This window comes from Capsicum annuum, chromosome 8 (assembly GCF_002878395.1).
Source record: "Capsicum annuum cultivar UCD-10X-F1 chromosome 8, UCD10Xv1.1, whole genome shotgun sequence".
Classification (NCBI taxonomy): Eukaryota; Viridiplantae; Streptophyta; class Magnoliopsida; order Solanales; family Solanaceae; genus Capsicum; species Capsicum annuum.
This window is the reverse complement of record NC_061118.1, coordinates 33,628,462-33,640,857: the sequence shown is the minus strand read 5'-3', so window position 1 is coordinate 33,640,857 and position 12,396 is coordinate 33,628,462. Positions and strand designations below refer to the sequence as shown.

The 12,396-nt window shown below is 32.9% G+C and overlaps 3 protein-coding genes across 3 annotated transcripts; all 3 read left to right on the top strand.

Annotated features, from left to right (window-relative positions):
- The first annotated feature begins 226 nt into the window (after window positions 1-226).
- Window positions 227-1,868, top strand: LOC107857221 (bax inhibitor 1-like). The gene is made up of 5 exons (XM_016702155.2): window positions 227-360; window positions 706-849; window positions 947-1,038; window positions 1,327-1,516; window positions 1,656-1,868. Exons 1-5 carry the CDS (start codon window positions 241-243, stop codon window positions 1,866-1,868), a joined length of 759 nt encoding a protein of 252 aa, XP_016557641.1. The 5' UTR covers window positions 227-240.
- Window positions 1,869-4,581: 2,713 nt separating this feature from the next.
- LOC107857222 (bax inhibitor 1-like) lies at window positions 4,582-7,732 on the top strand. The gene is made up of 5 exons (XM_016702156.2): window positions 4,582-5,288; window positions 6,134-6,277; window positions 6,368-6,459; window positions 6,940-7,129; window positions 7,253-7,732. The coding sequence occupies exons 1-5, from the start codon at window positions 5,175-5,177 to the stop codon at window positions 7,430-7,432; spliced, it is 720 nt and encodes a 239-aa protein (XP_016557642.1). The 5' UTR covers window positions 4,582-5,174; the 3' UTR covers window positions 7,433-7,732.
- Window positions 7,733-9,537: 1,805 nt separating this feature from the next.
- On the top strand, window positions 9,538-12,191 carry LOC107860736 (bax inhibitor 1-like). Its single transcript, XM_016706201.2, has 5 exons — window positions 9,538-9,695; window positions 10,672-10,815; window positions 10,908-10,999; window positions 11,466-11,682; window positions 11,886-12,191. Exons 1-5 carry the CDS (start codon window positions 9,582-9,584, stop codon window positions 12,054-12,056), a joined length of 738 nt encoding a protein of 245 aa, XP_016561687.1. The 5' UTR covers window positions 9,538-9,581; the 3' UTR covers window positions 12,057-12,191.
- Window positions 12,192-12,396: the final 205 nt, after the last annotated feature.

Genomic DNA, 12,396 nt, shown 5'->3' with positions numbered 1-12,396 from the left:
ATAAAATAAAACGAGGAAAAGGAAAACCTCCCCACCAACGAACATCTTCTTTTTATCCCTTGACGAAATTACCCCTATGTTATTCCCAAAACAAAAAGGTAAAACCGTAAATATCCCAAAAAGAGTAACTGCTAGGGGTACTCTATCATAACGAACTCTTGTCTTTGTTAGTATTACAAGCTATAAACATTCTTCTTCAAATTTCCATTTGTCTCTACGAAGAAAAGAAAAGAAAAAAGAATGACGTTCTTGTCTGTGGCCATGAATGCAGTGAAAGCTTACTTCAAAAGGAGTTGGAGAAGACGAGACATGATGACTTTGGCAAAAATTCCAGTGCACTATCACCAAAACTTGAGGATGGTACGTTCATCCTTACAGCTTCTATTTGATCGACATATGCAACCATTAGTCTTCTCATATTATGAATAATGTTGTAATTTAAGAAATTGTTATCTAGATATTGCCCAATTATTAAGTCTTGATCAATTTTGGTTCTTGGAGTATTGTCGATAATGATAGTTGGTGTGTTCAGTAAGAAATAAGGCAACATTCTTGATTTTCTTAATTCTTCACGATTGATGATGAGTTTTGATTCTCAGAAGACTTTAAAGAATTGCCGTAATTGAAGCCTGGATCCATATTCAGTCTTGGGAGTTGTTTTCGATTATTCTTGAAAGCAATTGAATTTGTTTGATGATAATATAGGTGTATCGTACTCACTTCTGGGCCATGTTGTGCGCTACTGTTGGATCCTACTTGCACTTGTTCTGGGAAGTGGGAGGGCTGTTCACAGTCCTTTGTTCTGTAGCAAGTTTACTCTGTCTTTGCTTTACATCACCACATAGAGTGGTACGTTTGATCAATGACTCGTAAGATTTTTTTCCAAGTTGTTGAATTATTCTTGAGGTCGCTTCTTATGTCGTAAATCTTAATTCTGTCTATGCAGAGGGTGAGGGTCTCACTCTTGATGATCACTGCCTCTTCCTTCGGTGCTTCTGTTGGCCTTTTTACCAAATATCTCTTTGGAATCGATCAAGTGTAAGACAAAAGATTCTAAGCACTGTTCAGATATCTTGTGTTAAAATTTTATATGGTTACTTGTACTGCTTTCTTGTCATATATCATATTACCAGGAACCTGTTAAAGTTTTACATGTTGCTGATTGGTATATATTGCATGTTAATGAATTCAACAGGAGTTAATCTCTGCTCCTTCGGATATGTGTAGTTGATAGCCCTTGTTGTTCTCCGTTCCTTATTTGAATTCAGTACTCTTATAATTTGAACAATATCTAACTTCAGAAAGGTTTCCTTGATTGTTCTCCAGCATTATTGCCAGCCTTTTGGGAGGTACAACAATTGGCATTGGAATTTTTTGGTTTGGAGCGAGGATAACAAGGCAAAGGAGCTTAATCTACATGATGTGCCTGCTTTATTCTTGTGGTCTAATGTTCTCTAGCCTTGTTGTTAATGCTTTTGATCTTCTTGACAGCTACACAGCTCATTGGATGTTAATGGTAAGCAGTTGTGTATGTTAACAAATCATTACTTTTGTATTGAATACAATGTGGTCACAGTCGATTTGAACTCATTGACACTAGTTCTGAACTCGTCTCCGTCAAATATGACTGACTTGATGAATACTGCTTGTGATAGGTAACCGCCGTGCTGGCATTGTTCATGGGGTACTTTGTGGTGTATAGCCAAGAGATACTGTACGATGCTCGCTATGGATATATTGACTTTGTCAATCGTACACTCACCATCTTCTTCCGTTTACCAGTTATAGTGGTTCACGCTGCAAGACTATACCTGGGTGTAAGAGTTGAGCAACGCCGCAGACACAAAATTGCTTGGGGAGCAGCATAAATAGAGTGTGGAATGCTGCTTAGCAGATTTGAAATGATGAAAACCTATTCTTTTGTGGCTGCATTTTTACTGATTTGAATTTGAAATTCCATACTCTGAAGCCAAAGTGCTTTGAATATAATATGTTGCCAAATATACTTTGTATAGTTTTGATACAGCCTCTCTTGACTTAATTCTACCAAAACCTAAAATCCATCGAAAGTCAAAACTTGGTCAACCGCAAGCCATAAGCATTTTTGGTTAACCAATTGTTTTATGATTTTCTCATGAATTTCTTTTTCTCTTATGATTTTAGGACATTTCGATCGTTTAAGTATTTATTTGCATCATTTTACCAAACACATGAAAGGATTCCTATTGCATTTATTTTCTAGGAACACATTTTTGACAGTGAACTGAAATCGATTATCGGTAGGGGTGAAAAGAGTTTATTTAACCCATATTTAGTGAATTGGATCACTAATATTTCAAATGGGTAAATATGAACTTCAACTCATTTTAAAAGCTCATACAAATATGGACAAAATGGGTAAATATGAACTTCAACTCATTTTAAAAGCTCATACAAATATGAACAAAATGGGTAAAATGTGGGTACCCATTTAAACACAGAGATCACCCATTTATATTTAAAGTTCAGTTTTTTTCTTTTCTAGTTTCTTTTCTTCTTTTTTTTTTCTTTCTTTTTTTCTTTAATTTACTTTTTTTCTTTTTCATTTTTTTTTAAAACTCATTCTTTATAATTTCTTTTTTTCTTACTCATTTTTTTTTATCTATTTTTTTATTTTTATTTCTTTTTTCTTTGTATTCTTTTTTTTTTTTTTTCCCTTTCCCCTTTCTCATTCTTATTTCATCATTCGTATTCGCTTGAATCCTACATGGGTTGATAAATATAAACTTCTAATTATCCTATTTAACTTATATAATTCATAACATCTCTTATCAATTAAATATAATCCACAGTCTCACTCCTTTATTATTATTTTTTTCTATCTTTTATTTCTTTTTTTTTCTTTTTTGTTTCTTTCTTTTTTCATTTAATTTACTATTTTTTTCTTTCTTTTTTCCTTTAATTTACTTTTTTTTCTTTTTCATTTTTTTCACTTATTTTTTACTCGTTTCTTACCCTTTTTTTCTTTCTTCTTTGTCATCATTTTTTTCTTTTTCAATTTTATTTCTTTGCATTCTTTTTTTTTTTGTATGTCCATTTCCCCCTTTTTCATTCTTGGTTCGTATTTTTGTCATTTTTCTTATTTTTCTTATTTTTTTATATTCTTTTTCTCATCTTTTTTTTGTCAGTGCATTTTATATTTTTTTACTTTAAATTTATTTGTATCATACTATATATTTCAAATAAATTTATTATTTGTATTTGAATAGTTTAGTTGTCAATATGTGCAATTTATCATTTGTATTTATATACAAATAAGTATATGAATTAAAATCAACATGGGTTGTGGTGCAGTGGATGGGTCTGCTTTACCCTTAACTAGAGGTCGAGGGTATGACCCTGGTTATGAAGAAAACGTTGTTGGGAGCGCTACCACCTTAATGGGCCCTGCAACGCCTGATCCGAATTAGTCGGGGCTTCAATGCAGGCATTGGATGAAAAAACAAAAAAAAGTATATGAATTCATTGTATTTTCTTGAGACTAAAATATATATGACTGAGGATCCACATAGCCCTCGAATTATAAATGTTGCGCGAATATAAATTAATATGCGGTTATAGTATTTTCGTTATCATAAAAAAAAAAAAGGAAACCAAAAATAGAAAAAAAAATCCAAAAAGTGGAAAGAGGGGTAGAAGTTAGAGATAGAAGAGAGAAAAAAGCGTAAAGAAAGAATTGAAGAAAAAAATACAAAAAAAATTAAAAAGAAAAAATAATGAAAAGGAGAAAAGGAAAAAGAAAAAAGATGATGGTGAAAACAAATATACTGAGTGGTTACGATATTTTAGTCATCATCCATAATTTGTACTTGACTTAACCATGTTCTTAGAAAATAAAAAATACAAAACATAAAATACAACCAAAAAAGCAAAAATGAGAAAGAAGTAAAAACAAAAAAATAAAAAATAGAAAAAAAAAAGGAAACTAAAAAGGAAAAGGAATAAAAAAGAAAAAAAGAAAGAGAAACAAAGGTTAGAGGGTAGATATAGAAGAAGGAGAAAAAAAAAATGACAAAAAAAAAAACTAGAAGCTACATATAGAAGAAAGACAAAAAAAACTTAAAAGGAAAAACTAAAAAAAAAAAAGAAATGAAAAAAAAGTCAAGTTGATATGATATAGAATTTTTAAGTTTTTGACTTAAGAGTTAAAGTGGATTGAAATTATTTTTACCCAATCCATATTTGACCAAATCCATATTTATATGAGCGTTTTTCTCGATCTATATTTGACCCGTCCAAATCCAATCCAATCCAATCCGTCCATTTGCCACCCCTAATTATTGGTGTATTCGCTAGTCAAAAAAGGATAGCGATATTTTGTTTTGGATTTTTTTCTAATTAAACTTTGGTCCATTGGAGGGGACTTTAAATATTGATAGAATTTGAACTTAGTATAGCATAATTTTATTCTTTTTCCCTTCCTCGGGGTCCAAGAACATTGGCCTATAAATATTGGTCCTATTTCTTCATCTCAATCATCCCACATTTTGTAAGAAACTCATCTTGAGTGTTTTTTTTTGGAATAGAGAGTTTTGTGTTTATCTCGTATAGTGTGTGAAAACTTTATCTGAACATTTTGTTTGTGAATAATAATTGTGAGGTTATTCTTTTGGATATATATACATTTTTGGATCATTAGATTTTGTCTTTAATTTGTATACTTTCTTTTATCTATGTTTTTGTTATTAGAGTAACTCTTCTTTCCATTTTATGGACTTAGATGACACATTGCTCGAACACGTTAAATTCGTGTCTTCTTTATTTTCTCCACTTATCGTTATTATCATCTTTTTTATTTTATTATCACTATAATATTATTTGATTAAATTCTACAATATCCGAGATTTCCGATCCTAACAAGTTAATTATATAAAAAAAAAAATAAAAAAATTAATAATCTATAAAATCAAATGAGCAGAAGGAAAAACCTTCCCGCCAAGAACCTGTGAGTGGAGATTCTTCTACTAATTCCTTGACCAAATTACCCCTGCCATATAATATATATATACCCCTGCTAATGAACTCTTATGTGTATAACAGACTATAAATACAGTTCACGCTCCTCATTCTTCTTCATCATCACTTTCCCCATTTCCATTTTCTCTCTGCACTAAAAAAGAAGTTCGTTCACAGAGATGATAATCGAGGTGATGTATGCTGTGATTTGGTACTTCAATAGGAATTGGAGAAGACAAGACCTCATGAATTCTGGAGTAATTCCCGCTCACGCTCATGCAAGCTTGGACGCGGTACATTCATCCTAAAATCTATGAATTAGTGTTCTGAATTAGTAAAAAATGTTGTAATTTAAGAAACTTTTCAAAATATGCTGTGAAAACCATGCTTCTATATTGTAGTTTTGTTTACTGATAGCTGATCAGAATATGATGCTAAATCCCCGATTCTTATATCTTCCGTAGTGCTGATGAATTTCGGTTCTTGGAATATATTTAGGTATTGGTTATAATGATAGTCCGTTTGTTGTTCAACAGTAAAAAATAAGGCGATGAATAATTTTTGCTATTCTTTTGCGTGATAAAACGACTGGACTAACATGCTGCTACTTGTATTTTAACTTTTCGAATAGAGTTTGTTATTAGCCTAATTAGCTGGAAAACATGCATTCTGGAACAATTCCCCTGCACGCTTATGCAAGCTTGGAGGCGGTACATTCATCCTAAAACCTATGAATTTTGCTGTTCTAATAAAAAATGCTGTGATTTAAGAAACTGTAATCGAGAAATCGAAAAATACTGTGAGATCGTACTTCAATATTGTAGTTTTGTTTACTGATAGGTGATCAGAATATGATGCTAAATCTCCAATTCTTATATTTCAGTATTGATGAATTTCGGTTCTCGGAATATATTTAAGCATTGCCGATAATGATAGTCGGTTTGTGTTTTTAACTGTAAAAAATAAGGCGACTATGAATTTTTGCTGTTCTTTTGCGTGATAAAACGACTGAAGTAACATGCTGCTACTTGTATTTTTACATTTCGAATCGAGTTTGTTATTAGCCTAATTAGCTGGAAAACATGCATTTTCGCTTCAGCTTTTTCCTGTGATTGATTAGTTTTTGCTGAATATGTAGGTGTATTCTACGTTCTTCGGTGCTATGTTCTGCGCTACTATTGGATCCTACTTGCACTTATTCTGGGCAATTGGGGGACTGTTCACAGTCCTTTCTTCTGTAGCAAGTTTACTCTGTCTCTGCTTTACATCACCAGAACGCGTGGTACGTGATCAATGACTCGTAGACTCTTTTCAAAGTTGTTGAATTATTCTTCAAGTTGCTGCTTATATCGTAAATCTTCTGTCAATGCAGAGGGTGAGGCTCTCACTATTGATGATTGCTTCCTTTTCCTTGGGTGCTTCTGTTGGCCTTTGTACCAAATATCTCTTTGAAATCGGTCAAGTGTAAGACTCGAAAGATGCGTAACATTGTTCTGATATCTTCTGTTTAAGTTTTATATCGTTGCTTTTACTGCTTTCTTGTCATGTTGTATTACCTGGAACCTGATTTTTGTAGTCTTCAATTGTGTATTCAGAAAGGCTTGTTAGTGATTGGTATATACTTGTGATCTCTCTATGCTTAATTATCGTTGATCTATTTGAAATCCTAACTGAAAAATTGGAATCCTTGTAGAAACTATTGTTTTCCATCTTCAATTAGAATGACAATTTGGAGTGGATGGATATTGTTATTTTGTATTAACTAAAAGTGGTTTTTTGGACAACCTGAAATGTCTGACATTTTTTATCACTCTTACTCTGGTAACGTCCTACATTGTATGTGTAGTTGATTAAGCCTTGTTGTTCTCTGTTCTTTATTTGAAGAGTATTCTGATCTTTTGAACAATATCTAACTTCAGAAAGCATTCCGTGCTTGCTCTCCAGGTTTGTTCCCAACCTTTTGGCAGGTTCAACAGTTGGCATTGGAGTTTTCTTGGCTGCAGCATGGACAACAAGGGAAAGGAGTATCATCTACCTTGGTTGCATGGTTTATTCTGGTGTTATAGTGTTCTGCTACATGGTTATCAATCTTTGTTTTACCATTGACAGCCACACAGCTCATTCTATGTTTAAGGTAACCAGTTGTATGCATTCAATGTGATCCCAGCCATTTCGAACTCGTTGACCCTAGTTCTGTACTCGCCTCTGTCTAATGAATGAATAATATGACTGACTTGATGAATACTGCTTGTGGTAGGCAATTGCTGAGCTGACATTCTTCATGGGATACCTTGTGGTATATAGCCAAGAGATACTTTACGATGCTCTCTTTGGAGAAATTGACTTTGTCAATCGCACACTCACCGTCTTCCTCAATTTACCGGCTGTAGTGGTCCATGCTGCAAGAGTACTATGCCTGCCTGAACACATTGAGTGACGCAGACATGAAACTTCTGGGGGAGTAGAATAAATAGAGAGTAGAATGCACCTTAGCAGATGGCGAAAACTGTAAATGATGAAAAAGTATTCCTTTTGTGGCTACATTGAATTTGGAATAGCCAAGTGCTTGAAGATTTTTGGACAAATTCTGATATGTGAATGTGAATTACCTTACCCCACAGAAATCTTGAATGCTAATACTGCTGGTTGATTGCCTTACACATAATTGTTCTTCCTTTTTTTTTTTTCAGGACAGTGCAATAAAGACTATTTGGAGCTTGAGCTAATCAGTCATAGCTCAACTCAAATTGAGCGTATTTTTGGTATGCTCACTCAACAATTTTAATTTATTACACCAAAAGTTATTAAAACTAACTATTTTTGGACTTTGGTATTGTAGAAAATATCCTCTTTGTTTCCTCCTGGGGCCTGGCACTTTCAATTTTATTTAGGCAAACCAACACGACTCTTTAGTTTAAAAGAGTAGCTTAGAGGGGTTATTAACTAAGCACAGCATTTGATAAAAACAAAAATTGTTTACAAGTTAAAATCATCTAAGAAGTCAATTTAGTCGCCCCAACTTATAATCTTACTGTATAAGCACTTTTGATTAATCAAGACTTTTCTGATTTTATCAGGAATGTCTTTTGTCCTTTCCTTTTTTTAACGTAAATTTTTTTTTTTTTTTAAAAAAATAAGTTTTCATAAAATACTTTTAAAGACATTTTAGTCATTTTAACAGAAAAAACAATTATTTGCACTTATTTTACCAAGCACACGAACAAATTGTTATCACATACTCTCTCCGTCTCATTTCGCAATTTTTTTTTCAGTCCATCCCAAAAAGAATGTCGTATTTTCTTATTTGGTAACTATTAAATGACATTATTTCCATATTATCCTCAGTGGGTCCCACTTATTAAGAAAAGTCAACAAAAAAATAAATATTAAAATAACTTTAAAAGGGGTAATTTTATAAACTTTACAAAGCATCACTTATTTTTTAAACTCCATGGTAGGTCAAATGGCGACACATAAAATAAGACGAAGATAGTAGTAATTGTCTAGGAAAATATTTCTTTATTCCAAACACAACCAAAATACATGTCGATTTTCTTGAAAATGCACTGGATTCATTATTGAGATATTCTTGGGGTGCATTCATCGGTTCAGTTCGATTTTATGTATTATAGATTTTTAAATATGCTAAACCAATATCCAAACCAATAAAATATTTTTATCGATTTTTAATTCTTAACGGTTCGATTTTCGATTTAATCGATAGGAAAATACTCATAAAATAGAAATAGTAGTAACTAACATGAAAAAAAATTGAATCGTAGTTGCAACCAAAAATCCTAAATGATGTGATTTAATTTACAAGAACCTTCAAGTTTGAACTAAATGTTGTTAGGAGAAATTAAGAGTTTGTATAATTAAAATAATATTAGTTCAAATTAAGAGTATATATATATATATTCTTATTGAGTTATCGATTTACCTAATAACCCAATAAAAAAAATCGAATCTAACCAATAATCCAATATTTTTTTTATATAAAACCATTAAAAAACCATTAACCCAATAACTAATAACAATAAACCAATAATATTTTTATCGATTCAATTTATCAGTCGGTTCAGTTTTTGCACACTCCTAGTATATTCACGAATCGACTGTAGAAAAGACGTACAAATAAAATAAGAGAAGTACTCCCTTCCTTCCAAAATAAATAAATTATTGAGTTATTTTTCAATGATCAAAATAAATTGTTTAAAGAATTCTTGAAGAGACATATTAGAAATTTATTCCAAGTTTATCATTTCATTTTATGAAGTCACATTTTCTGCAAGAATAATTTAAGAACAAATAATAGTCAAAATTAACCTACAATTTATGCCCAAAAGATTTTTCTTACCCAACAATTCAATTAACGAGGGGGAATAATAACGCAAGGAAAAGCTTCCCGCCAACGAGCTGAGTGGAGATTTTCCAATTATTATTCCTTGACGAAATTACCCCTGGCAACCAACTCGTGTGTGTATAACAGACTATAAATACAGTTCACGCTCTTCATTCTTCTCCATCACTGATCACTTTCCCCATTTCCGTTTTCTCTCTGCACAAAGAGAAGTTCGTTCTCAGTGATGATACTCGAAGCGATGAATGCTGTGAAATGGTACTTCAATAGGAACTGGAGAAGACGAGACCTCATGAATTCCGGAACAATTCCTGTGCCAGCTCACGAAATCTTGGAGACGGTACATTCATCCTAAAACCTGTTACTAATTAGTTTCTGATTAAGAATAATGTTGTAATTTAAGATATTATAATCGAGAAATCGAGATTTTTTTTTCTTTATTGTAATCTGTTACTAATAGCTGATCAGAAGATGATGCCTAGTTAATCTTCAGTATTGATGTTCTCACAATATTTTTATATATTGCTGCTAATCATAGTCGGTTTGTTTTTAATTAATAGTAACAAATAAGGCGACATTCTACTTGCTTTTTCTTAATTCTTCAGGATTAATGAATTTCGACTCTCAGAAGATTTTAATGTATTGCCGGTATATTCATCCTAAAATTTAAGAATCAGAGGAGATTTTTCGGTTTTGCCGATAATCATAGCCGGTTTACTTTTAATTAACAGTAAGAAATAAGGCAGCATTCTACTTGATTTTCTTAATTCTTTGATTATCTGAATATTTTACTAGTATTGATGAATTTCAGTTCTTAGAATATTGTCGATAATCATAGTCGGTATGTTTTTGCAGTTTTACTAAGAAATAAGGCTACATTCTTACTCGATCTTCTTAATTCTTCGATTCTCTAAATATTTACAAGTATTAACGTAATCATAGTTGATTTGTTTTCACAGTAAGAAATAAAGCAACATTCTACTTGCTATTCTTAATTCTTCAGGATTAATGAATTTAGATTCTCAGAAGATTTTGAAGTATTGCCGCAATTTTTGCTGTTCTTTTGAGCATGGTTATGCTGTTGTTAGTGATAATCTGATAAAACCACTGGAGTCATTTTTAGGTTCAGTAAGAAATAAGGAGACATTCTGCTATGCATCTCTTAATTCTTCAGGATTAATGAATTTCGATTCTCAGAAGATTTTAGTGGATAGCTATGATGTTAGTGATAATCGGATAACCCTATTGGAGTAATATTCGCTTCTGCTTCCCTGTATTGGATTCCTGCAATCGAATAATTTTTGCTGATAATGTAGGTGTATCTTACTCTCTTTGGTGCCATGTTGTGCTCTACCGTTGGATCATACTTTCACTTGTTCTGGGAAGTGGGAGGGCTGTTCACAGTCCTTTGTTCTGTAGCAAGTTTACTCTGGCTTTGCTTTACATCACCACAGAGGGTGGTATGTGCGATCAATGACTCGTAGATTTTCTTCAAAGTTGTTCAATTATTCTTGAAGTCGCTTCTTCTGTCGTAAACCTTCTGTCTGTGCAGGCGAGGAGGGTCTCACTCTTATTGATGGCTGCCTATTACTTCGGTGCTTCTGTTGGCCTTTTTACAAAATATCTCTTTGAAATGGCTCAAGCGTAAGACTCGAAGATGCTAAACATACACTGTTCAGATATCTTCTGTTAAAGTTTCATATATGGTTGCTTGTACAGCTTTCTTATCATATCATATTACTAGGACAGTCTTCAATTGAACACAGAGAAAGTCTTGTTGCTGATTGGTATATACTTGTGATACCTGTATCCTTAATAATCATTAGATCTACTCAAAATCCTAACTAGAAAAACTGGTATCGATCTTCAATTAGATTGACAATTTGTAATAAGGACCAAGGGCATTGGAGTGGATGAATTTGACATTTTGTATCATTCTTGCATGCCCTTAGCCAAAAGTAGCTACTAGGATCACATAGGCTATGGACAACTTGGAATGTATGATCACATTCTGTTAAGTCGTGCATTATATGTGTAGTCGATGGCCCTTGTTGTTCTCTGTTCCTTATTTGAAGAATATTCTGATATTTTGACATATGTCTAACTTCAGAAAGCATTCCATACTTGCTCTCCAGCCTTGTTGTGCAACCTTTTTGGCAGGTACAACAATTGGCGTTGCAATTTTCTATTCTAAAGCATTGATAACAAGGGAAAGGAGTGACATCTATCTCGGTTTCCTGCTTTATTCTTGTGCTCAAATCGTCTCCTGCTTTCAAGTCAATGCTATTGATATCATTGACAGCCACACAGCTCATGCAATGTTTAAGGTAAGCAGTTGTATGCATACAATGTGATCACACTCATCCTATTACACAGTGCCTATGTTAAAATATCATTACTTTTGCCTCAAATTTCATGTCTACATACATTGTGATCCCTTTCATTTGAACTCATTGACTCTAGCTCCGAACTCGCCCCTGCCGAATGAAATGAATAATATAACTGACTTGATGAATACTGCCTGTGGTAGGTAATTGTTGTGCAGATATTGTTCATGGGGTACCTTGTGGTATATAGCCAAGAGATATTGTACAATGCTCACTTGGGAGATATTGACATTGTCAACTGCACACTGACCGTCTTCTTCCATTTACCGGGTATACTGGTCCATGCTGCAAGAGTACTATGTCTGCCTGATTGAGCAACAGCCGCAGATATAAAATTTCTTAGGGAGCTGTAAATGATGAGAGAGTGTTATTTTGTGGCAACATTTTACTGATTGAATTTGGAATAGCCAAGTGCTTTGAATAATCCAGGCACATACGTACTGATTGTGAATTACCTTTCCCAACATATATACTTTGGGATTAAGAAAATCTTGAATCGTAATTCTAATTGTTGATTACCTTACACGTAATTGTTCTTCCATTTTTTTTTCAGGATAGTGCAATAAAGACTACTTGGAATTTAAGATAATCAGTTCATTACTCAACTCAAAATTGAGCATATTGAGCTGTTGCATACCGTTTCAAATTTTGCTA

Bases quoted from the DNA above. Each gene is read 5' to 3' on its own strand.
- LOC107857221 (XM_016702155.2), top strand. From the start codon at position 241: ATGACGTTCTTGTCTGTGGCCATGAATGCAGTGAAAGCTTACTTCAAA. The intron at 850-946 runs GTACGTTTGATC...CTGTCTATGCAG, and splicing joins TTACATCACCACATAGAGTG to AGGGTGAGGGTCTCACTCTT. The intron at 1,039-1,326 runs GTAAGACAAAAG...ATTGTTCTCCAG, and splicing joins CTCTTTGGAATCGATCAAGT to CATTATTGCCAGCCTTTTGG.
- LOC107857222 (XM_016702156.2), top strand. From the start codon at position 5,175: ATGATAATCGAGGTGATGTATGCTGTGATTTGGTACTTCAATAGGAAT. The intron at 6,460-6,939 runs GTAAGACTCGAA...CTTGCTCTCCAG, and splicing joins CTCTTTGAAATCGGTCAAGT to GTTTGTTCCCAACCTTTTGG. The intron at 7,130-7,252 runs GTAACCAGTTGT...TGCTTGTGGTAG, and splicing joins CAGCTCATTCTATGTTTAAG to GCAATTGCTGAGCTGACATT.
- LOC107860736 (XM_016706201.2), top strand. From the start codon at position 9,582: ATGATACTCGAAGCGATGAATGCTGTGAAATGGTACTTCAATAGGAAC. The intron at 9,696-10,671 runs GTACATTCATCC...CTGATAATGTAG, and splicing joins CTCACGAAATCTTGGAGACG to GTGTATCTTACTCTCTTTGG. The intron at 11,000-11,465 runs GTAAGACTCGAA...GTCTAACTTCAG, and splicing joins CTCTTTGAAATGGCTCAAGC to AAAGCATTCCATACTTGCTC.